The following is a 27633-nucleotide window of genomic DNA, read 5'->3' on the forward strand; positions in this document are numbered from 1 at the left end:
CATTGATAAAATCCTGCACACTTTAGAAAATGTCTCTTGATAGCTTATTTGCACAACCCATGCTTCTATAATTGATGTGTTTTACAATGTGAAAAACTAACACTAGCTCACCTGCAGTGTTGTTTAAGTTCTTACTTGTGTTACCGAAAAAGAGGTTCAAATTCGAAGAAGTCTTCACATCTTTCTCTCTTCGTTTGTGTCCTTCAGTGCTAGAATATTGCTTGCAGTCATTATTACCCCCATGGGCAATACTGAAGTCATGTTTACATAATATACAATTAGCTTTGTGAACGTTGGGTGGCATGGGTTTTAGCCACGAGTACTGTTCTTCCCATTTCTTCAGATAAACACACAAATATTTACATTTCTTTTTTGATGGCGTTTTTACATTATTACTTTCCATTTCACTATCATTATCCATCACGAAAATATACTATGGCACTTGTTGTTTGCAGTCATTATTACCCCAATGGGCAATACTGAAGTCATTTTTATATAATATACAATTAGCTTTGTGAACATTGGATGGCATGGGTTTTAGCCACGAGTACTGTTCTTCCCATTTCGTCAGATAAAAACACAGATATTTACATTTCGTTTTTGGTTGCCTTTTTACATTATTATTTCCGTTTCACCTTTACTATCTATCACGAAAATATACTATGGCACTCGATGTTCAAGGATACTGAAAATACTTTGAGAATGAATGCAGACACAACGGCTGGTAAGAACGCAAGATAGGAAACAGACAAACAAAATCTGGAAGTGTATATCGAAAATCGTTACCAATGATTTGATTATTCCGAATGGATATCGATTATTAAAATGGCACCAAAGATTACAAGATCAACACAACGATATAAAATCTTTGCCAGAACACCCATGTATATTCACCTAGTTGGCTGGAACAGAATTGTCGATTAGAATTTTCCAAACTATTGATATTAGTGTCAAATTGTATTTGGTAGTTATAATATACATTGAAAAATTAATGACAATGATTGATTATGTACTGGAGTATTTGAAGATCAATATGGGAGCCGGGATGATCCAAAAAAATTAGCTAAAATACGTGAGTTCCTGGGAAATACGGGAGAGTTGGTCACCCTAGAGCACATGTAATATACAGCATATACTTGAGACATATGTAATATTTAGAATAATTTCTTATGATATATGTTTAAAATAAATGTCAACATTATTTATCCTCACGAGATAGTTATCTCCATCTTTTTCTAAAAGCATATTCTGATGTTAGAGAGGTTATTTCACCAGATGGTTTATTGTAGCTGCTCGTTGCTCAAAAGATTTTAAAAATTTCTTTGTTTGCCTTACCAGCAAGTTCTGGCCACTGTGTAAACCATAATTTGCATTAATTACAGAAACATTTATAATGCTGTTTCTTATGTATTGTATACAACTATATAGATCGTTTCTGTAATGGCAAACAGGTCACTGTCAAATATGCGAAGAAATTAGTAATGATTATAACTCTAATTATATTTTGTATTTGTATCAAAAGAAGTCAATTGTAGTAATCTCCAACTTGATATATGATGCCATATCACAGTGAAAAATTTACCCACAAACAGTATGAGAATCTTAAAAATGAGATACGGGAGTTCCATTTCAGTTGCTGTCAATATGGAGACTCAAATTCTTTACTTATTTTATAGGTATTATTTCTGGGAAATAATACCTATAAAATTCCCATGTTACTCCTCTAAAATAAACTATTATTTTAATAGCTAATATAGCCTACTTTCGTCTAGGAGTGCCCCTTTTTTTCAATGTCATTGGCTCTTTACCCAAAAACTTAGGGCATTACTGAAGTGTTATAAAACTAACATGAAAAATAAAAAAGGAGGGAAAATTTGGACATACCTTTTTTGGATATTGTCTTCTGTCTCCTTATCCTGGCGATGTGCCTTCATCTGCTGTTAAAGGAGGGGAGGGGGTTTCTGGGAAGGTGTGGGAGTTATTTGAAAAAACCCAGGTTTTTTTATATGTATAATATTATTATTAAGGGTGGGTAGAGAGCGTTTGGGAGGGGGGGGTAAGAGAAAGATCTGAAGATAAAAGTTATTTTTTGGGGGAAGAAGAGGGATTAGGGAGAAAGTCAGGGTGTTAGCCATTTCGACAGGCTTCGTTTTCGGAACTCGGGAGGGAGGAGTGGATGCCATGTCATATCAGTTAGGTGTTATAAATGCCATGTCATGTCTTTGGTGTACTTGTGTCGTCTTCTATTGGTCAGAGTCGTGACGTAATTTTTATGTTATGGAGCTTCCAACTCTCGGCTCCAGGAGTTGGAAGAGAGTTGGAGAGCCTAAGGAGGAGAATATCTCATAGAACATTGTATTTCTTATAAATATGTGATGATGACTTGCTAATTGTTTGCATCTCTTGTACTGCCATTTATGTATGCAAAAAAATCCATATGAAGATACAGTATTTTTATATTGTTCAATTTTGCTATTGTTCTTATATGAATCTAAATTTATATCACCGACTAGTATAACATTATTATGTTTTAATGTTGTTTGGTATTATTTAATTTAATTCAGTTAAAAATATATCAATTTGGCCATCATGTGCATGGTATATGGCAAATATTGAGTGCATTTATTACCCTGTTATATATCATCACAGTTTCAATACTGGGCATATTCGAATTTATATAAATGAAAAATATTTCTTTAGTGTACAGGATTAATTATAGCTGTTCAGGGCTAACCTGAATAGTTATAGTCCCGACAGTGACGTAAAGTATTATAACTGACGAGAGACAACATCAGTCAGTTTCAAGTTGTTTGATCCATATTTCACTTAGTACTAGTATATCTTTACATTGTTCAATTTCAGAGAAGAGCAACTTTAAATTATTGAAATTTAACCTTAATGATCTATTATTTACATAGTATGAAGTAGTATCAGAAAATGTTTATACAAAGGTTGGCAGTTTTACAGTTGACAGTCACACCTAGATCCAGGTTATTCAAGTGCTTTCTTATGCCCATTTAGGTCAGCTTTCTTTTATTTGTTCAAAGTTAGATAGCATTTAGATTTCTGATTTCTTTTGATTGTGTTTGTTGATTTTACCTAGTATTTTATCCATAACACTTTTGTGTGATCTTTCGTCGTGAACAATTTACCGTCTCTTACCCACACATACTTAACTGACCACTTGCTGTATTTTGCTTTGCCTGATAACAAAGCCAGTGTCCATCTTTATAGATGGACACTGGCTTTGTTATCAGTTCAAGGTAAACACACATCAAGAAAATTATGACAATTTTCTTGATGTGTGTTTACCTTTTGGTGGGTACTCTGTGGGCATGGATGATGTCATATCTTTCAACTCCTAGCGGGTTTACTAATTTTTCAGTTATAATTTCATTTTGAACTACTGTTAAGCTGTTTATTTCAGCATTGTTCAACCTGAATTTCATTAACCTCTCATTTCAATTTGTTTAACTGCAGCTTCAATAATTTAATTTCATTTGTTAATTCTGCATTTTTGATAGAAAATTCTGATTTGTTTTTCACTGCATGCAAATTTGATCTTCCAGTTCCTTTCTTATTGTGGAGTTCTCTTTTAATTTCTGCTTTAATAGCATTCAGATATTCTGTTATCTGATTTCTGAAGTTTCTTAAGAGAATACTCACATCTATTTCTGCTTTTCCATTATCTTTATTTACAGCTACAATTAACCGTTTCTGTTAGTTTAGTCTGTTCAGTAGCTGTAGCATCATATATTAAAGACCTATTATTTCCAGTATAACCGTGGTATTTCCATTTTGATTTCGTAATACCTATATGCAGGATAATAATATTTGTGGCATTCCATAGAACAGTGTAATAAGTCAAATCTTTACAGCTTTTGCAATTTAAGTGAACGTGATCTAGAATGGTGATCCTAAAGAGGATTATTAAGCAGGTATAGAACTTGGCAGTTGTTGCAGCATATGGAGAATTTTTCATTTATTTATTATTTTACTTATTCTGGAAACCTTCTAAAGACCAAACATGGAATTTTTTTTAAGCTACTTCATGCCTGCATTAAGTGGAATGGATCTCTCGTATACCAATCGATGAAATTCATCTGCCACCTTAAAGACATTCACAAATATTAGCACACATGTCAGGATTCAAACCCTGATGTTTGGAGAGCAGGTACTCATTAAAGCTCAACCAACCAGGTGGGCAAAAAGACCTGAATATATGTCAAACCTTGCCTCCATTGATTTTAAAACTGCTGTTATTCTATGCTTTGAGAGCTGCAGAAGTGGCATGTAAAATTCTAGTACTTGTACTAGAATTTTACATACTAGTACAAGTATTCCTGACAAAATAATTTAAAACCTATGAAAAGCATCTAATATCTATTTAAAAAAATTGCACAATGGTATTTTATTGGATTGCAGTCTGGATTTCAAAAAAAAAAAAAAAGTTTCAACTCCAAGTTTAAATTTGTTGGCCATTGTAATTCAGAAAATATGTTTCTCTGTTACAATCATTTACATGTGATAAAATAATCTCTTGTAACCATTTTCTTTAACACTTGTTTTTTTATTTGTAAAGTAATTATAAAATAAAAAGATAATTAGAATATTCCTGATATGTATCGGTAAACTTACCATAAAATTTTTTTATCAAACCGGGACATTTTTGAGAGTTTGCTCAAAACAGAAAGTAATGCCTTCTTCGCTAAGTACTTATGATTCTAAAGGCTAAATAACGGAGTGGTTAACAAAAAACAACATTTCGTAGTAATAATTTTTAATTACTCTTAACTGAACATAACTTATTATTAAAAAGTTTTTGCAATCACCAGTTCATCCATGTTTATTGCATTATTTGCAAGAGTTTCATTAATTTTTTCACCTGAGGCTTCAATTTCCGACCAAGTTAATTCGTTGTTTATCCAAGTAAAAGTTTCTGCTCTACCAAAACTGTTTTCCCAAAGCTCAATGTAAGAAAGACATCGGTCATAAAATTTGTCAAGTGATTTTTTATGTCCGAACGTCCACCATGAGCCACAGAAAATTCTGAAGAGCACTGTTCACATTTCAACTTCTGGATGTCAGGGCTCCCTTTGGAAAAATTAAAATATTTCACGGCCCCCCCCCCCTCAAAAAAAAATTGTAATATAGACATATATTATTATGATATTTATATTATAATTGTAATATTTGTAAAATTTTTTTGTAATTGTAATATTTATAATAATTGTAAAAAAAAATTGTAATATAGACATTATTATAATATTTATATTCAATACAAAACATACACAAGTGAATATTGCAAAAATCAAATGCAAATATTACATTTTTAGTGTCTTACATACACATTTGACATGGCACATTATCTCACATTTTTATATAGATAGAGCTCTTGTTATTGTACATTTGCAGTATAAGCACATGAAACGTAAAATGATTAGTAATAAAGAAAGAATTAAAAACATAAAATAAGTTTAATAACAATTTAATATGATGGATGTGTTTCAATACTGTAACACCAATATCAGGTGAAATATTTTAAACTGCAATTCTTAGATTTCTACTTTTGAAATGAAACTTATACGAATAAGTATATATTTACTAATATTCATTAAGTGCCGAAATATGCAGGAAGCAAAATTTGTGAACCCGCACCAATGTGTGATTTTTCCATTAAAATATAAAAAATAACAAAAAAGAAATAATAAAAATTAAGTATGTTTCTTTTAAGATAACAAAAAATCTACTTGCTCTTAAAACATTTTCGATTTGTTTTCATTATTTCATGCCCCCCCCCCCCCTCAACAAAACCTATGGCCCCGAAGGATGGCCGCGGCCCACAGTTTGGGAAGCGCTGTTCTAAGGTACTTTTGACTATCAATCTGAGTAGATCTTGGTCTTACTCTGGGTCTTTATAAGTTGCATGTAGACACAATTAAAAAATATTTAAGATAGATTAACTAGAGATATTTCGATTCGCATATCGTGGATTATCAGTGTAATAGTTGGAAATTAAACAAGAATGAAGGTATATAGAGAATGGAATCTGCTTTTATGCAGTTGTGAGATAGCCAAGTTAAAAACTGATTCTAATAGTCAATTGAAGTGTGTGTGTGTGTGCGCATGTGATTTAAAAAAAAAAAAATTAAAACATATGTGTACATGTAATAATAATAATAAAAAACTTATATTCCCAGATTTTTGGCATTTAATTATTAAGATTGAGTCCATTGTTAAGGTTGAGATTCAGGTAATGCCAAAGTACTTTGGCACTCTCTTTAAAAAGATGCAAATATTTATGTGAGAATAAATGTAATTTAGCCACAGGATCCTTTGGATCCTGTGGCTAGTATTAGTAATTCCATGTTCTGCTAGACCCGAGTTCTGTTTCTTGGAGGAAATGTAGGATTGGTGTTCAGGAAGGCATATAGAAACAGATCAGCCTGTTTGTCCAAAGTTGCATGGGACTTAATAGACTCCAGTAGCAGTAGAGATGCAATTTTATCTTTTGGAGATGGCATCAATGAGCTGATTCAGTTGTAGGCTTGAAAGTTGTGGAAATATTCAACCTTTTTAAGATGCAAGAAATTCACTCTGAAATGCCTCTAATTTACAGGATGGTAATTCTGTATGTCTTATCTTCTAATAGAGATTGAAGAAAAATGTTTATTAATTGTCTCTACTGTGTGGGGTTGTAACCATTGAGAAAGGAGTTTCTTTAATTATAGAAATTTCTTTTTTGAAGTAATGGTGAAGAACATAATAAAAATGTTATAACTAAAGCGGTGAAAGGCAATATTACTGTTATTTCTGACTTTTCTGATTATAAATGGAAAACGAATATATGGCTCATTATCATAGTTTATTCACAATATGATACAATGTGAAAAGGATTTACATTAAAAATTAACGATTGCAAATTATGGTCTTCCAAGTCTCTCTGGCTAACTGGTAGATGTCAGATGGAGTTTTACAGTTCAGCTTGTTGATGGTTTCATATATGTATTGCCACAATTGTTTGCACGGTCTTCCTCTACTGTGATTGCCATCTTCTGGTTTGTACAGGATGAAGGATTCCAAAAAAAGGGTGAGACTTCAGCATGTCTGAGTTGTAGTTTTTTGACTATATTTACAAGTGGTTCTTGCTTAGCCAGATTCAGCACAGTAGTTACATGGTCCATCCAAGGATCAATCTGAAATGTAGTTCCAAAGGAGTTAATTAGAACTTAGTTTTTTTTTTTTTTTTTTTGATGTTTATTGTCCAGGTTTGAGAATACAAGAAGATGGATCTACTGGTTGCATGGTATAGTCCTAATTTTGTCTTTAATGATGATTTCCAGATGGGAAAGAGTTCGTTATGGAAGTTTATGTTAATCAGCAGACCTCTCCACTAAGAGTCAACTAAATAAACTTAAATCTTTATTAGATATGTATTTTCTTATGATTTGAATACAGTTCAAAAACTAAAAACATACTGTGCAAACCCACCTAGAATTTATGGCTTATCCAAGTTGCATAAACTAGGTGGTCTGAAGTGGCTTAAATCAAGTCAGTACTTCAGTATTGTTAGATTTTGTATTTTTGTCTTCTAGGGCATTTCTAACTACAACAATCCACAATCATTATCTTCCTCTGTTTTTTTTCTTTGTCATATTGATATCAACACCTGTTTTCTGACCTTTTCATTCTATTTAGATGACCAATATCATTAGCTTTGCTCGTTCATTCTTGAGCTATAAGGTCAGCTTTATCTGACTACACTACTAAAATAACAATGGACTCATTGTATACGTCTGAAAGCTAACAAATCACTTGAGTTATCTTTATCAAAGTTTGCAATATTCTCAATATTTACACCTGTTTAGGACCCAGTTTATAACCTGATTTTGGAAACAATTCTCGTAGCAGCATTACTATGGTAACTGCATAAAAAAAATTATAGGTAACAATTCATTAGTTGGTGTGTGAACTTTGAAATGGTTAGTGTTGGTGGTGCAATGTTGATTTATCTCTGCTGTTCTTTGCATTTAAGTTAAGTTACATATTCTAAGAACACTTCAGACTCTGCTTATTGTTGCTTGAATGTCAAATTTTTTTTATTTGTGTGGGGTTCCCCCTGCTCCTCGACCACCCCTTAGGACCAATCGAGCCCCTCCTAATGAGGGATTAAGTACTGTAGCCTGTGTTCACAGGGCCAGTTTGCCTGCTTGCAGAATGAAAAACCCTACATAAATTGGGGGGGGGGGAACCCTGCTGTCCACACCCAAGACTAGCTAACTTGGCTATGGCTGAGAAAGATCCTTAAACTCCTCATGTCATCGATGGGAATCAAACCTAGGACACTCCTTCCCCAGGCACATGGTTGTGAAGTGCATAGCCACTAGGCTAACTGCACTGAATGTCAGGTGAACTTTTGCCATTCCAAAGTTTCACTTTTTTATCAGCTTCATATGACATGTCAGTAATATCAGCTAGTATTCTATCATTTAACAATGCAAATTTTCACGTAAAAGTAAAAACATATTTGTAAATGTTTCATTGAAAACTATATTTTTGGTGATTTTTTTTTTCTCCAGATGGGACATTTATATTATTTCAATTCCCTGACTGCTTACCTGGAATTCCAGAGAATCAAGAGGCAAATGATGAGGCTAGTACTTCAAAACCAAAGGTATTATAATAGTAAATAATTTTTAAGGACATAATAACAATTAAATTGGAGAAGTATAGTGAATGCTCTTCAATTTTAAGACTTAATTGGATGCTTATAATTTGTTATGCTTTAGTAATTTTAATGTAATAAAAATTGCTACTCTGAATATACAATTATATCTGTAGAAGCCACTCAGAATCAATTATCCATTTGTAAGAAAAGTAGGAGATTTTTAATAATACTTTGAGACTAAACATTTATAATTCAGAACTATAAATTAATGTGACACAGCTCTAATAGAGGAACATTATGGATAATTATTGAAATTCCTGATAAATGTGAGAATAAGAGAAGTGTATAGAGAAAGTAAAAGTTGTGCTATTTCACAGCAAGCAACATCAGAATGGTTTGAGATAAGAACTGGTGTGAGATAGTTACATAATCGTTGATTGGATTATGAAAAAAAATGTTAAAAGGAGAGGTATAAAATGGAAGATCGCAGTAAAAGTTTTAATATCAGAACACACTAGTATACAAGCAAATTAGAAGAATTATATAATATTACAGCTGAAAAAGTTGGACTTGATGTGAATAAAACAACTCTTAAATTAAACAATAAATTCCAGAAAAGAATTAAAAATTTTGCATGCTTGGAAGCAATGTTTTTAATGAAAGAAACTGTTCTTCAGAAGCTTCAGTAATATACAGAAATCATTCATCATCATCATGTGTATCAAGGATTTAGGCCTATTCTGGCCTTAGAAGTCATCGTTGAATCATTTAAGAGGACGCCCTGGTTTTCTTTTTCCTAATGGCTTGTACTTTAAGGCTTGTTTTGGTAATCTTTCTGTTTTCTTTCTTTGAACATGTTCCATCCATTTATGTTTATATTTTTTAATTTTTTCTATTACTGGTTCTTGGTTTAATTCTTTCATAATATCTTCGTTTCTTTTGTGATCAAATAGGGTATACTTTGCAGTTTTTCTCATAAACTTCATTTCTGCTGTTGTTAATCTTTGTTTGTCTTTTTGTTTATTGTCCAGATTTCGCTTCCATACATTAAGACTGGTAGGGCTAATGTATTGTATACTTTTAGCCTGGTTTGAAAGTTTATTTTTCACTTGGTCAGACTATAATAAATTTAGTTTAATCCTTTATCCAAGTGTGTGCAAACAAAGTTTGTGCCTGAAAGTATCTTCAGGACTGGGGTAAAGTGGTACAACACCGGGCAACTCCTTGCAAAGGTGAAGCAAGCTACCATCACTCCTATCTCAGTATCTCCCATAATGCAAAACACATCTCCTTGCAGATATGTATAATGTTATGCATTAAGGGAAGGGTCACTACCCAGACTAGTTTCGACCTTTATTGAGGTCTCTTCAGTGGGAGCCAGGCCCAAGTGGAGATACCAGGCAAAAGCATTAGCAAGGTCATCTCCTCCTATAGGAGCTGCCAAACTTGGGCCTGGCTCCCAATGAAGAGACCTCAATAAAGGTCAAAACTAGTCTGGGTAGTGGCCCTTCCCTTAATGCATAACATTATACATATCCGCAAGGAGATGTGTTTTGCATTATGGGAGATACTGAGATAGGAGTGTTGGTTGCTTGCTTCACCTTTGCAAGGAGTTGCCCGGTGTTGTACCACTTTACCCCAGTCCTGAAGATACTTTCAGGCGCAAACTTTGTTTGCACACACTTGGATAAAGGATTAAACCAAATTTATTTTAGCCTGGTTTGTTTTTGAACTAGGTTTGGTTTAAATATAGAGTTAATTACACCTGTTATTTTTAAATATTTTTTATGTTTTATTTTAAACAATTTTTATGTTTATATCTTTTTCATTCATATCTGATCATACATCCTAGGTAGTTAAATGAATTCACCTGTTCTAAGATCTTGTTATCTATTACTATTTTAGTTCTTGCCCTTTAAAGGCCATAGTTTTTGATTTTTCCGTTGATATTATCATACCATAATCTTTGGATATCTCATTTAGATCTAAAATAGCTTTCCGTAAATTATCTTCGGAATTTGTAATTCCTCTTTGCCGATGACCAAATAATAGAGTGTTTAAGTTAACTGTAGGAGAAAGTTTAATTCCTTGATGTAAATTTTTATTCCATTTAAGTAGATATTAAAAAGAGTTGCTGAGAGGGGACATCCCTGTCAGACCCCTTGGTTTATCTCTCTCGTATATGATAGCTCATGATTTAATCTTATTTGTATTTGGTTATTTTCGTATATACTGGTGATAGCTTTTAGGATATTATTTGGTATTTGTCTTTCTTTTAATATGTTAAATAATATGTTTCTTTTAGCTTTTTCAAAGTCAGTAAATGCAATATGTATTTCTAAATTATATTCTCTTCTTTTCTCTATTATTAATTTTAGGCAAAAGGTTGGGTCTATACATGATTGTCCTTTTCTAAATCCATTCTGTACTTTTGGAATATTTCATTAGTTTATTATTTAAGATTCTGCTATATATTTTGTAACAGGAATTTAGTATACTGATACCTCTATAGTTTTTAGGGTCTCTATTACCTTTCTTAAAGATAGGAATCACAATTGCTTTTTTTTCCATTCTATTGGGGAGGGGGGATACCAGTTGAGTAAATTTTATTTAAAAATAATAAGAGTCTTTCTTTGAAATCATTCAAATGTCATTAAAAAAAATGCCGGCCTGGTTGGCCGAGTGGTTAGCATATCTGCTCTCCAACCAAAAGGCTGCGGGTTTGAATCTCACCGTGGGCATGGATGTTTGCGATTGTCTGTGGAAATACTAGTGGTGGTAGATGGTGTTGGGGGAGACGGAGAATTGTAGAGTAGGTGCCCTCCCTCGATGAGTCTTTGGACTCCCTGGAGGTGTCATGTAATAATAATAACAAAAAACTAAAATAAAGATCTTCATTAGCAATATGAAGGCCATATTATATGGATCAGAGACAAAGGAAAACTTAAAGTGTTTGCATAAATTATTAAATTTGGCTCTCCCCCCCCTCCCAAGGATCCTGGCAGGAAAAGGACTAAACTAACTTGGCAAAGAATGACAGAAAAAGAAAAGAAAGATAAGTAGATGATTGGGAGAGTTGGACAGCACAATTGCAAAAAAAAAAAAAAAAGAACATGTATTTAAACAAGATGAAGCTCAGGCTTGTGTGCTACAGAGCACAGAGATGATAGAAAATAATTAATGTGAATTATTTTCTGGAGAAAAACTGCAACATAAAACCTGAGTGTGTTCAGAAGGAGCCCCCCCCCCTCCCCAATCTGCCCTTTAATTAAGTTTAAAAAAATTCTCATGGTGAATTTGATTATTATTGTGTAATTTTTTATTTTGTTAAATTTCATATAAAATAATTTAGAAGAATGATTACTTATCATTTGTTATTACTTTTATCCATTACATAGGAAGAGGCCAGTGCTAAAACCACATGTACCATAGCTGATTTACAAGAAGGACGCATTGGAAAGTTACAGATAATGAAATCAGGAAAGACTCGTCTCATAATGGGTTCAATTGTTCTTGATGTGGAGATGGGCACATCAGTGGGATTTTTACAGAATGTTGTCTCCGTGAAAGTAAACGAAAATTCAGGAGATATGTATGAGTTGGGACCATTACAACACAAAGTGGTTTGTGTGCCAGATATGGAAACTCTTCTTGAAGATAGTGACATGGCTTGAATATTTTTATTTATTACTGGAACGTTTTGCCATTTTTATTTGTACATATTTTCACAGGAATGTCATGGCTTTAACATATGTATCATAAATCAGAGATTTCAGAATCATCATTTCAGATCCCTAAGATTTGTAGATCACTTACAATAACCATGATGGGAGGAAGAAAAGTAGTCATATCAATCAACATGGGTAACATATTTCATATGAGGCAAATATCCTATCGATTGAAATATTCGTTAAAGTCCCAATTTCAGTTGGTTGTCCCTACAAGTTTGTAGTAGTGAAACTACACATATACTACATAATTCATCATTTAATATGTATTAGTTATACCTTATAAGTATAGAATAAATGATATACAATATCTTGCTGTTAGGTAATATTTATTTCATTTCTGTGGTGGAAAGTTGGCTGCTGAAATAAAACGCCTTTTACAAAGTTTGATAAGTATATCTGGCATTTCTCATATTAATGAGAAATACATATTGATTTCATCTAGCAAAATCGAAATAAAAATGAACTAGTTTCATGGACTTAATTATTTTTGGTCTTAAAACTTATTCCATTTAATGCATGTTAATGCGTTAAATGGAATAAATGTGTGTTTAAGTTAAATTGATAGTACTGTAATTAGAAAAACTTAAGGGTATTTTCAGAATTATTTTTCAGTTTTTCTACTTATTAAATTTTAAAAAGAATTGCATATGAAGTGAAATACTTAAAAACAAACTTATTATTGAAGAGTTTGATAGAGTTTAAAAAAAGCAAATATTTTTTCCCCTCAGTCACTATTAAATAGGAGACAGTATCTTGAATTAATAGACATAAGATTTATTTTATCCAGATCTACAGCTTGCTTTCTTTCCACACACATAATCTGTTCTTTTTGGTATGTTAATTTTTAATCTAGTCAGTTTACTTTTACTAGAATACTTGTGCATAGCTTTTTTCTTTTGCAATTCTTTCAGAGACACCTATTAAGAAACCTACCTAAATCTGTTAAAGACAATTCAAATAGATGTTACACTGTATCTATCCTCTTGAGTATGGATACAATCACTTAACTTTAGAAATATCAGATCATACTGTTTACCCCGGTTTCTGTCCTTTGTTGCATAGAACTTCATAGTAATAATCTCAAAGTCATACTTTTTCATTTCATGTTCTATTCTACCCACTTTTATGCTTATGAACAACACTTGAGCCACAGGCATTCATCATCACATGAGGAAAAAAACATATGTTTGAATTATTTAAACTAGTTGATTCCGTGCCTCTGGTTTGTCACATAGAAGGTAAAAATCCTATTATCCTTAATTATGTATTCAGTTTAAAAAAAATCTTTTTTTTTTCTTTTTAATAATGTAAATCAAATCCATTATAGGCTATAAACCTGTACTGCATTAAGTACTTTAGGTGAGCTAAGGGTAATGTGAGATTCCTCCAATAGCCTAAACATGGAACTCTTCAAGCCACCACTTCTGGCCTTTAAGCATGATGGATCTCACACCAGGCTGCAAAAATCATCTAAATACTTTCATAAACATTAACAAAGTGAGATTCAAATCCATAGTATGTTGGTTGGAGATGCACATGCTATCTTGTTTCACCAATAAGGTCAGCAAAGCAGATACTCCATGCATCTTAGCCAATCCAAGTCTTTTCAACTAAAGGACATTATTATTTTCCTGTTCAGTATTAGCTTTATTTCCCTTTATTAGAGACACTTCCAGATTTTAAGTATTACTGATGAGGTCTGTAAACAAAAGTTACTGAAGAACGTCTTCAAATTTTAGTAATTCATGTAGTTTGTGTTTGCCATCTTAGACAAACTTGTCTTAGTGGGAGACTAATAATAGATGTTGAATTAGTTCAGTAGATAATTGAAAGAACCTTAACAAATAAAAACATAGAAAGCATGCCATCTTATTACAAACCATTTATTTTTATACAGATTACTTTTCAAATTATGTGGTATCTGATGCTGATCTAGTTAACACGTATGTACAAGATGTAGTTATGAAGTAATGAGTAATATAGTTTTAAAGATTCTAATCGATGTTATCTCTTTAAAGTTTATTTTAGTTTACCAAAAAGTGTATAGGCTTTAGGTACCTGCAACTGTGTTTCCGAACATTTGTTCCTCTCTCTTTTTTGTAATTACCTTAAATTTTTTTTTATTGGAATGCACTCAAATATTTGCCCTACTATTCTAAAATTAAAATGTATTTTAATTTTAGAAAGAACCAGATATCTTTCAGAGCTAAATCTAGAGAATAAGATGATCATGCTGGTTAGTGGATTACTGAATAATCTTTCTTTCTCACACCACCACATTTCTTCAACAAATAATATGAAGCTTCCAGAATAAATTTTTCTACTTGAGTTACCCTTTGCCGCTGCATTACAGTGATAAAGAATACTTCTCTCCTCTTTTACATGCACAAAGATAAATTTAAAACTATAAAATTATAAAAAAATAATCTTGATTTTGAGAAACAAGCCATGTCAGTACACCACCAAGCAGGGTGTAAAACTTTTGTATGTTATTTCAGATTTGTGAATAAATGCTTCTTATCTTTACATTTTCAACCAAAATAAGATAACTATTTTTTTTTTTATCACAGTTAATCTCCAAATAGAAACTGCAGAGTACGTTATTACTTTGTGATTTCATTAAGGGTATTATTACTGATTTAAAACTGGTATTAATTTCACATGGAGATCATGTTTGATCTTCCAGTAAGCAAAGTATGCCAGGCAACAAAAATCATCTCTCTCTCCTAAAGCGTTTTACAAATATCCATGACAAAGCAGGATTTGAACCCATAAGCTGTTGGTATAGACACCCAGGTAAGCATTTTATTTAAATCTGGCAATTAACTGGCTCTCTCTGAACAAACTAATTTTAACATTTTCATTACATCATCACTGAAATTAACTCCTAACATTACTTGATGTTCACAGGCTTGTAACTTTTCAGGTATTGCCAAGTTCCTCACATTAAAACAAAATTGAATGTTTATTTTTGTTCTAAATAACAAACCACTCACTCTTTGTAATGATTCTAGATCATAGGCTTGTTTTCATTATGGTTATTCTGATATACAATTTAATATGCGACTTTATAATTGAAGTAGAAATTTATCAGAACATGGATTGTATGCAACAATCACACACCAGATATATATGATCTACTCAAAAAATTCATTATTACTTTATAATATATATACTTAATTTTTAAAAAAAAAGGCCGTACTATATAAAAATAAAGGAAGTGGCTTACATAAAAATATTTGATATGACCTATGATATTTTTAAGTCTGCTTGATTTTTCACATAAAATGTTCAGTAGTTGGTGTTATTTAGTGATTTTGGTACATAAGGTTTATTTTTCTAAGATATGCACTTAAAGAATATCTTCATTGGGCTTAATTTAATGGTTGCTAAGAAGAGCCAAATTTGAAGTAGTTTAGAATTTCCAAGTTTCAGAATATGGTTGGTGATATTTCAAATGCTTTGTTAAAACTTATTCTTGTAGGTAATGTTTTATATAATAAAAGAGCTGTTAAGGAATTATTTCCATCCAGATTGATTTTTAATCAGAAATCTTCTGTTTCACAAATGTAACAGTGACATCTCAAAAAATATAACTTGACTGTTCTTTATGCTTACTTGTATATTTACAGAACTCTTGGCTTATATGCTGAATTTCATTATCTATAGAAATCAGTGTTCTATGAAGATGTCAGTGTTACATTGATGTACTATATTTGCTTTCTGATAAAAATGAAAATTTTATTTTCATTAAAACTAATATTTAAATCTTATGCATTTGTTTTTTACCTTGACAATAAGCATAATTATAAATATATTAATATCTCCAACCAAAGAAGAAATTTTATTTTAGTTTGAGAGAGAAGAATTTTTTCTAGAAATTCATTGGACATCTGCTTCTTGAAGTTCTATACAAATTACTGCAAACAGTAAAATATGGAAATAATCTGGGCTTCTTAGGCAGGAGGCAGTCATCCAAGAACTAAACTAGTTTAAAAAAAAAAAAAATGAACGCATTGATACAGGAATTTTTTTTAATTGCACAGTTTAGATAAGAAAAAGAAAAATTCCTAGTCAGTCAATGATAGCAATTATGTTTCTATTTTTTTTTTAATTTAAATCGCAAATAACATTGCATCCATCCAACCAATATTCCTTTCTATTACTGTAACTTATTTTGTTCTATAGAAGTTTAAACGAGTTGTTAAAATAGCTTGTGCCTTTTACCATTTGAAAATATTTCATGCATCTAATTTGCATTTCATCTTTAACTATTTTACTGCATGTTAGTACTTTATACTTTAAAGTATATTACATTTCATCTTAAAATTATTCAAAATCAAATGCAAGTAAACATTATTATACACTTTTCATGTCATTGTCTACTTAATCAGTCATATGAAAACTTGAATTACATGCTAAGGTTTTCTTTTTCTACTTTTCCATAAATGCAAATAAAGATGTATTTTATTGAAAATAACTGCATGCCAGATAGATAGTGTGAATTATTTGTTTAGTTTCGTAACATATTTTATTTGCATCGTAAATAAAGAATTTCTCAAACTTTGTTTTGTATAAAGTGTAATGACTAAGAAGCATTTTCAAACTGAGCAATGTAAAATGGAGTAAATATTACTGTTATTAAATAATACATACATTTGTAATACATGAACATCTGAAAATTTCCTACATAGTTGGGCTTTGCATCTTAATATAGCTAATTCACATTACATGCAACAAGATACTGAAAATTTTTGTTTTACCTTGAAGTAGGTTAGCCAGATTTATTTCAATGTTAAATTCAAATATGAGTTTCAAGTGGCTTATCAATTTTTTAGGAATAAAATGTACATTTTTGGAATGCAAATTTACTTAAAATTTAAAGCCTTCCTTGAAGTCCTTCATGTACAGCTGGCTACAGTAGCTTCTCTGATTAGGAACAAGCCAAAAGCTTACTGGTTACAAGAAATATCGTCATTTTTATTTTATCCAAATTAGGAGGAAGAAACTGCAATGTGAATGCAGAATGCTGGTCATTAATGACATTGCATCTCACTGTTTTATATGCCCATAGCATGTCTACAAAATCTGTAGTTGCCAGTTTTGAAAATCTTTCCATGCTCTTTTTCAGAATCATTGAAGAAACTGTCCTCATAAAGTGTATATATTTGTAGACCAATAAAAATGCCCTTTTAATTTTTGTATTACTTATTTGTGGGAACTTATCTTTTATCAAAACTGTCAACCTTCTCTTATTTAAAGTCTTAATAAAATTCTCCATCAAACTGAGTAACATGGACCAGTGTGAAAAGAATCCTTCACAAGTGGAGGATGTGAAATATTTTCTCTCTTGAAACTAAACTCTGTTGAGCTGATCATTTCCTAATGTCGTGCACATTAAAAAATAAATATGAAAACTAACTATAAGCCAATTAAAATGCTATCACATTGAAGTCACTAGAGATATTCTTCATGTGTTCATTTTAGTTGATGTATTTAAAAAGCCAAACCAGTCTTATTAGGATTTTTTTTTATATATATATATATATATATATGGATAGCTTATTTTACTGGACTAGATGGATGTTTATTTCCAGTGTATAGAAATGCGGCGCTCAACCTAAGCTTCGAATCATCTATAAATAGATAGAATTAATCAAGATCGTTTTCTTCTTAGCATTTCAAATTTCCACTGGTTCATTATCAGTGTGAAATTCTACTCATACAAAATAATTATTCTTCTAAATTTAGTTGAAACTTTTGATATTAAATGCTCTTTTTCATGGATGCCCTAGCCATGCACTCTCTCACAAGGATTATGTTAAAATTTGTAAACGAGTTTTAGTACTGGTTTTTCACTAACTATAGAATGATCTTATTCTTGGAAGCAAGTTATATTGCTTTTGAAGCACTGATATGTATTTTGTTTTGCCTGAAAATGCCATTGTACTCTTGTTCATGGCTTTATTATTACACACTAAAAACTTTGTTAAATAACATTTGATTAGTGGAATAAATACTGAAATTTTGCAAACAACCAGTTTCTTTAAATCAGCATGATCCTTGTTTTTCAACAGATTCGTACATACATTTTATCAACTTATACTGAAATGTTCAGGTGCATGTCATCCCAATAAGCAGACATAAGGCTTTGCTTTCTCTGATGCCTTTTAATGACTTTTTTTTTTAAAATAAAAGTAGCATTTGCACTATACAGGTAACCCTCGTATAATAAGGATGTTAGGTTCCATAGAAATGCCACATTATATAAATTGCGTTATGCAATACTCTAGATCACATAGAAAAATTAGGATTATGTTCCGAAATAGTGTTTTTTTTTTTATTATTATTATATAAACAATGACATATCCAACAAAAATATTTTTATTTAATTCAGGTAATTCATATAAATTATGAAACAAAACACAGAGTATAAACTCATAAAAATACAAATTGTACGTAAACTTCATTGCACATGATACATAAATGTTTTAGGCAAAATAAAATAAAGTGCATATTTTAATCATCACTGTCTTCAAAGACAACGTTTCATAGATGTTCTTTATTTACGAGTGGCCGAGATCATTATCACTTGAAATCTCTTGGATATCATTTGTATAATTCTCATCGTTTAGTTATCAAGAAGTCAGTAATAAAATTACTGACTTCTTGATAACTATGCTGCAATTTTTTAATTCATATTTATAAGACTGTCGTTTGGCTTTTTAAATACAATTAAGTTCATAATATGGAGCTAAACAGTTATCCAATTATCTCATGAATTTTCCGGAGCACTCCATTCATTGAGGGATTTATCCGTAAAATAACTTCCTAACTTTCTTGCCAAATTCAAATCTTCAATAGAATTTTCCGGAGCACTCCATTCATTGAGGGATTTATCCGTAAAATAACTTCCTAACTTTCTTGCCAAATCCAAATCTTCAATAGAACTTTCCCCGCCATTTGGTTCGACGTCATCTATTAATTGAACCAGTTCCTCCTAATATAAATCTTTCTGCAACAATTAATTCACTAATTTCGTTTTCAACCATATCACAAAAGCCCTCTAAGTGGCCATTACTATACAAAAGCATTACATATTGTATGCAACTCACCACAAAATAAAGTGCTGAGCTTGAGTTACAGAAAACGACAACTTTCAACAATAAACACTTTATACGGTAAACAATTGATGTACATGCATACTAAAGACGTAGTTATAAGTAGCAAACTTATATTAGGGGAAATACATGCACAATAAGGGCAGATGCAAATTTACGAAGATAAAATTTGATTTTTAAGTCGCAGGGTGAAAAAGTTAAAGGGTTGCTACAATTTGTAGACCACGTTATACGAGGGTTACCTGTACTTTTGTTGAGGAAAAGCAATACTGATCATGAAGATGACTGGAAGCAGCCCAGTGTTGAAAGTTATTAGTTTAGGGTTATATTCAGATTAAATGAATGGTTTCTGTTCATATAGAACAATTCATACAATACGCCTATTATATATGTACACACACCACTACATTTTTTAAAGATGTTTCCGGTTGATAAATATCTTATAATCAAAGCAAATATTGCTCATAAATTGAGCAGTTTTTGCTTTTTCAATCTTTTCATGATAGTAATGGAAAGAAAAGTTATTAACATTGGAATTTGGTTTTTATAGATTATAATTTACAATCTGTGAACTTATGCTTATACAGAATGATAGTGACTTGACAGAGAAGGCAAGTCTGAGTAATTTGGATTTTGCTCTTGTAAAATAAAGATGTACCAACTGATGAACATGTGCATTGATAGTAGATGTATTTTCCCATTGACCTTGTTAATTCAGAATATAAATAGAGTATATATTCAGAATATAACCATTCACTAATATAACATGTATTCACAATGAAAATATAGAATTAGTTTAATATTAATTAAAGGCAATATTTCAGAATCAATTCATTCCATTTGGTGAAAAAAGTGGATTTGAGCTAGAGAACTCAGATGACACTTAGCAGAAAGTTTCAAGGCACGAATTAGATGATACCTCAAAAAAATTCATCATGTAGGGTATTTTATTTTATACAAGCACATCTATGCTACTTAATCCTCCATCTACTCACAATCCATCCTGCCCCCCCCCCCCGCTTTGTAAACTGCATGTGTATTATCTGGCCAATTTGCCTGCATAATGAAAAAAACCTGAGTTTCCAGGAAAGAAAACTTATCTCTATATGTTGGCTAAATCAACTCCAGTTGAAAAAGCCCATTTAAAGATTCCTCTCATGACCAGAATTGAACTCGGGTCTTTTCCAACGGAAGGTAAAATATCCCATCATTCTTCCAATTGCATTATCTTAATACACACACAGGATCTGTTCAAGAAGTTCCAGAAAATTATAAGGAAACTGGGCATGCTGGCAGACTAAGTATATATGTATAAAAAACGTTATAACATGACCCAACAAGCTTGAAGCCCTTGTGGCGCCTCTGTTACCCACAGTGCTTTGATGAATGAAACAAGTTTTTTTTTTTTTTTTTTGAGTGTCCCAATGTTAGGAATTAATGAATGGGTGTGCATCAAGTTTTGCGTTAAACATGGCCAAAAAGGGGAAAAAGCCACAAACCTATCAAATGCTTAAAACAACAGCTTTTGGGGATAAGTCTTAAGCAGCTCAAAGACATTTGAGTAGTTTAAAAATGGTTGAACTTCAATTTAAGATGACTCCTGTTCTGGATGCCCATCAACATCCTGCACCCACAATTTGGTGGGTTGTGTTTGCAAATAGATAATTAGCAAATTACTGTTTGCCAATTGTTGATGACCAGGAATCTCGGATGATCCTGCCACCAAATTCTGATAGAAGATTTGGAAATGAGGATTGCTGTAAAGTTTGTGCTGAGACTGCAATGCCTACTCAAGTTTCTGGCTCGAAAGAACACTGCAGTTGTACTTTACCCAGATATGACTCCTAAGCTAAAATCTGTCTTAAAGGATAAAGGTTTCAAGACAAATGAAATTAAACAGAATGCAACTCAAAGCCATTCCTTGAACAGTTTCAAAGATGATTCTACAAATAGGAAAAAAATAGCTATGAAAACTGTATTATTGAGGTAGTGTTTGCCTAGCAGAAGGAGATGATTTTAAAGGGAGATGTACCTGTAGCTCATATGCGTTTGTATATATTTTAAATAAATTAAATCCTGGAACTTTTTGAACAGACCTTGTGTACATATATTTAAATAAATTAAATCCTGGAACTTTTTGAACAGACCTTGTGTACATATATATATATATAACATGAAATGTACACTGTACATTCTCAAGTTAGTCAGTTTAAAAAAATTAGAAAAAAAAAACATATCCATAACAGTGCATATTACACTATTCTTCTTCTTCTGCAGCTTCTCCCACTTAAGTGGGGTCACTGTTTATTATGAGTCTCCTCCACGCCTTCCTGTCTTGGGCTGTCACCACATCCAAGTTCTTCATCTTCAAGTCCTCTTCTACCAGCTCCCTCCATCTCTTCTTTGGCCGCCCACGCTTCCGCCTTCCTTGCACATCCATCTGCATGACCCTTCTTCCCACATATTCGTCCTCCCTCCTCATCACATGACCAAACCATCTCAACCTTGCCTCCTGTATTTTCGCTCCTAAGTTCGTAACTTTCACTGTTCCCCTGACATAGTCATTTCTCAGATGATCCTTTCTGGTCACACCGCACATCCACCTAAGCATTCTCATCTCTGCTACTTCCATCCTGCTAATGTTATTTTTCCTCAGGGCCACAGTTTCTATAGCATATGTCATAGCTGGCCTCACTACTGTCCTATAAATTTTGCCTTTCAGATTGATCGGCACCCTCTTATCACATAACACTCCAGCCATCTCCCTCTTGTATCCTGCATCCCACTTCCTTCTCACCTCCTCCATCTTCTTCCACTGTCGAACCTAAGTATCTAAAGTCTCTCACCTTCCTGATGAGATTTCCTTCCAGCTCCAGGTCTGTCTCCTGGCCACTGCCCACTGCGCAACACATATACTCTGTCTTACTTCTGCTCAGTCTCATACCTCTCTCTTCCAGTACTTTTCTCCATCTTTCCAGTTTAGTTTCCGCTTCTTCTCTTGAATCTACACACAGCAAGATGTCATCTGCATACAACATTGTCCAAGGTGCATCTTCTCTCACCTCCTCTGTTACCACCTCCATCACAATATTAAACAGAAACGGACTTAATGCTGACCCTTGATGCAAGCCAATTGTTACTTGAAAACTTTCTGTCTGTCCCAAACAGGTCCGAACACTTGTCTTCACATTTCTGTACATTTCCTGCACCAACCTGACATATTTCTCCGGCACCTTCTTCTCCAGACTTCTTGCCTTGGCACTCTATCGTATGCTTTCTCCAGATCAATAAATACCAGATGTAGCTCCCTTTGTTTCTCTCGATATTTTTCCATCATCTGTCGTAACCCAAAGATAGCATCTGTTGTTGATCTTCCAGGCATGAAGCCAAATTGTTCCTTTGCAATCTCCACCTCCTCCCTCAATCTACCATCAAGAACCCTTTCTAGGATCTTCATTGTGTGGGACATCAACTTTATTCCTCTGTAATTTTTACAGTGCATATTACACTATTAAAAGTTAAATATATATGACTTCAGTTTTTCTTACCAAATTGAAAATTCAACTTATCGTATTTCAAAATATGTTGGAAAATAAACTAATTTTTACATTCAAGTTTTCCTTCTTAATTCTATCCTTCCTCCAGTAAAAACACAAGCAAATGTTTATTTAGAGTATTGTAGACCTCAACATATTCAGCTATTTTTAGTTAATCAATTTGTCAGTATGACCAAAAAGTCAATTTGGTCATACTGATTAAGACATATATAAAAATTCTCCTGCCACCTGGCCAAAAGAAAGGTATATTATAATCCTTCACAGAATTCCATCCATCTGCTCTTTTTTGTTGATAAAGAACTTCAGTCTTAACACAAAGTAAAAAATAAATAAAAATTCTTTAATTCCAATATTTTGCATAACAATAACTGAGGGATACCAAAATGTAAAGAAAACAACTTGAATGCTTCTTAGGTGGTAGATGTCATTCATCACAATCCATCCTATTCTCTCAGCAAAATGCCACTACTACCCTGCTTATTAAAAGCATGAACTGGCCTTTGGCATGCTTTATCTCTAGAGTAAGATTTCCAGTTTGTCTTTCCCTTCCTCTTTCTTCCAATATGCAGTGTGAATGTAGGCCTTCATGTTCTCCACATTGCATGTTGGAATGTAGGGTATCAGACCTGGAATCCCATTTATGTGATTCTGCTTTGTCTCAAGACTTCCTGCCTCTGCTATTCTCCCAGCTCTAATAACTTCACAACCTATTTGATATATCTCTGAAAGTTCATCACATATAATCTGATTACCTTAATAGTCAGATAATCTTATCTTCGTTCATTCCCTAATATTTCTCATATCTGTGGTCTCAGTCTTTGATCAACTATAATAAATTTAGTTTAATCCTTTATCCAAGTGTGAGCAAACAAAGTTTGCGCCTGAAAATATCTTCAGGACTGGGGTCAGGTAGTACAACACCGGGCAACTCGTAGCAAAGCTGGATCAAGCTAACATCATTCCTATCTCTGTATCTCCCATAATGCAAAACATCTCCTTGCGGATATGTATAATGTTATGCATTAAGGAAAGGGCCACTACCCAGACTAGTTTCGACCTTTATTGAGGTCTCTTCAGTGGGAGCTAGGCCCAGAGGTGGAGATACCAGGGAGAAGCAATGGTGAGGTCATATAAACTGTTTTATTAATACCCCCAACCGGCCATGACGTCTATAGACGTCAAGCTAAATCTGGACATGATTCTGTAACATCCATTGAATAACATGGATAAGAAGTACAATTTGGTCTTACTATTTCATCCACCTGGTAGGGAGATTAATAACCCGGCTCTCAGATCCATAAGTTAAAATTGATTTAAATACTTTCTTATATACAGCAAGTTTAGTGTTTTGACTAATTTCTTTCTTATTCCATATGAATTTATTAAACTGCCTACCATATTAGTTTTTCTCATTCTGCAGTCTATTTCCATATTTGATTTACCATCTTCACTAAAAATTGTGTTCAATAGCTGAAATGTTTTACTTTTTCTATAAGTCCATTCAGGTGCAGTTGATATTTCATTGTTTTTGTCTTATTACTGATTTTAATACCTAATTTATTACAGCAGTTACACAAATCTGCAGGATTTGCCGACTAAATTGTATATCATTTGTTACTCACACATTTTCATTTGTTGAGGCCTCTGTTTTTCTTTTTTACTTGTTGAATTTGAAAGTCCTAGATGCTCAACACCGAGGTAAAAATTTTGTTAACTAAAGTCAGGCATAAGTAATAAATCCATAGTTAATTATGGCTTTTGTTCCCAATTGATATTACAGTTACATGTAATATCAAAATGAATTCCAAACAACCTACTCATCTCATAGGCCACAGAATTTGTATATTGTGTAGTGGCATTAATTTTCCTGCTGTCTAAAGAGGTGCCCTGTGACTTTAGTAGGGCATCATACATGAAGGTTCCTAAAATATGGAATACCACATTAGGTAGGACCTAAAATCCTAACATGAGAAGGAACTCTTGGAGAAAGCTGGTTATCTTATTTTACCATCAGACCTTAAAGAATCTTGTGTTTGGAATGTGAGCAAGTATGAGCAATTCTATAAGTGTTTTGACATGAAGACCTACATGCTACAAATTTTCATGGAAGAGTTACACAGCTTGCAAGCATTTGTTAAATAATAAATACATGTTTAGCATCAGCGAAAGTGTATAGAACCTGGACCATGGAGCAATAGCAATCCATTCTACAGAACAACTTGCATCCACACTTAATGGATGTGTGCAGATATGGCAAGTGCCTTTGAGAAGACTGAGTATGCTCTCTCACTGATGAGGTGTAGAGAGACAGTGAAATGATATGGAATTGCTTCTTGTGGTGTAAACTACATCCACTGGGCATAGTGCATGGAATCATAACTATTTCCTACATTGCGACTTCTATGATACACCATCCAGTACAATACTGCTGTAAATGGCTATAAACATGCAGTTTCACTCGCCCCATTAGGGATGGGGGAGAAAAGGGAGGGAACCCCATATGGTTAAATAAATAAATTAAAAGATGAAACTGCATGAGAATAACATTGGAACATTACAGTGGCCAGCTCTCAGTCACGATCTAAACCTGATAAAACATTTATGGGATCACTGGAATACAGAATTGGGAAGTGGCCAAAAAGACACTTTGTTAGTGGCATTTACTAATGCATTAACTAATCCAATATTTTGCATAACAATAACTGCCACCTTAGATTAACTCTGCTCACACATTCTTGAATACTTATAGACCAAAATGTGAATACAAAGATGCATGCTAGTATTGAAATAACATGGATATGAAGTTTGTTTTGGAGTTATAGCCACAGCAACTAAAGCTATGAGGCCAGTGTATTATATCTGTAAATTGTGCGTGTTCTGGGTGGTTTGCCTGTTTTGAAGGATGGAAAAAAAAAGTTTCTGGGAGGAAAAGTCTCACCATCACTAATACTCACTTTCAGTTGAAAAGTCCTAATAAAGTTTCATCACATCCTAGATAGGATTCAAACACTGGGCTTTCCATCTAAAGGGTATCATTGAAACCAACTGGCCTATGGCTCCGGGATATGAAGTAAAGCTGATATATTTCATCCATCATGACTGGTGTGGTGTATCAAAATACCTTCAATTTTTTTTACCAGTAATCAGCAAGTTTTTATGATGTACCGAAGGCTATTACAGCAGTGACAATGCATTAATTTTTTCAATAAAATATTAAGTTCATAAAATAAAATTAAATTTTCATCAGCAATTTTCTGATATGTACCCACAAAGGATGTCAAGTTACTATGAGAGCACTACATAATGAAGTTTATAGTACTATTAATCTATCAACAATTTTCCTCCAAATCAATATTACTTATAAGAACCCTAACATTTCTTGCTTTTAAGGCACTTCTAACACCAAAACAATCCACCTAGATCTTGGTCTTCCTCTGGATCTCTTTCCTACCATCTTTGCATCACACACCTAGGTTTTTTTTTTTTTTTGCTAACCTTTCCTCACCCATTATATTTAAGTGGCCATAAAACCTTAGATTAACCCTGGTCTCACATTCTTGAATACTAATAGTGACAAGTTCCTTTCTAATATCTTCATTTTTAATATGATTCTGCCATTGGTTCACTCCACTAATTTTTCTCATAACCTTCATATCTGTTGTCTCTAGTATTTGATCAAGTTCGTTATTTATAACTCAACTCTCAGATCCATAACTTAAAACACTGTTGAATACTGCTAGTTTGGTGTTTTGGCTAATTTCTCTCTTATTCCATATAAATGTATTCAGCTGGCTACTTACTATATCAGCTATACTATTTCCAGATTTAGCCTACCATCTTCACTAAAACTGTGCCTAAATAGCTAGAATATGATATTTTACTTGTTCTATAGGATCTTTATTCAAAATGCAGCTGAAGTTTTCTATGCTCTTCCCTATTTCTATAGTTTTGGTCTTTTTATTGCTGATTTTCATGCCAAATTTGTTACAGTGTTATTTAATTTAGTTAGTGAATCCTGGGGACTTGCACTAGATGTGTTTAGGAGTATACAACATCATCTGTATAAAGCAAAGAGCTAAGTTTGACATCTCCAATTCTAATATCAGGCTTGATGCCACTTTCTTTAATAATGTGATCGATATATATAAATGATAAATAAGAATGGAGATAATGTGCATCCTTATCTTACCCCTGATTTTACATCAAACCATCTTCCTGTATTTCCTTCAATTCGAACTGCTGACTGACAACTTAAATATAGACTTTCTCTGTATAATGTTCCATTTATCCCATATAATTGTAGCATTTTGAAAAGCTTTTCTCTTGGCACCTTGTCATATGCCTTTTTCAGATCTACAAAACTTAAATACAAATTTTTGTTATATTCCCACGATTCCTCAACTATTTGTCTTAAAAGTGAAAATCTGATCTTGACAACCTATGTTTTGCCTGAACCCAGCTTGTTCAAGTTTCTCTTTGACAATCTTTCTCAACCTCTTCAAGTATGCTTACAGAAATCTTACCTGGAACACTTAGCATTGAAATTCCTCTGCTGA

The 27633-nt window shown here is 32.8% G+C and overlaps 1 protein-coding gene and 1 long non-coding RNA gene across 3 annotated transcripts in view; one reads left to right on the forward strand and one right to left on the reverse strand.

Moving 5' to 3' along the window:
- Polr3D (RNA polymerase III subunit C53) overlaps nt 1-18667 on the forward strand; it is a 90883-nt gene extending 72216 nt beyond the window's left edge. Inside the window, exons 8-9 of the mRNA XM_090403914.1 lie at nt 8580-8674; nt 12067-18667. Of these exons, the coding sequence (XP_090260040.1) occupies nt 8580-8674; nt 12067-12342 (371 nt within the window). The 3' untranslated portion in view covers nt 12343-18667. The remainder of the gene's footprint in view (nt 1-8579; nt 8675-12066) is intronic.
- The window catches only part of LOC150099529 (uncharacterized), a 135494-nt gene continuing 124117 nt past the window's right edge, over nt 16257-27633 (reverse strand). For both annotated transcript variants that reach the window (XR_016549364.1, XR_016549363.1), the window contains exon 3: nt 16257-16386. This is a non-coding gene — a long non-coding RNA (uncharacterized LOC150099529). The remainder of the gene's footprint in view (nt 16387-27633) is intronic.

This window comes from Typopeltis vanoorti, chromosome 14, assembly GCF_054136105.1.
Source record: "Typopeltis vanoorti isolate ZY-2024b chromosome 14, IOZ_Tvanoo_1.0, whole genome shotgun sequence".
Classification (NCBI taxonomy): Eukaryota; Metazoa; Arthropoda; class Arachnida; order Uropygi; family Thelyphonidae; genus Typopeltis; species Typopeltis vanoorti.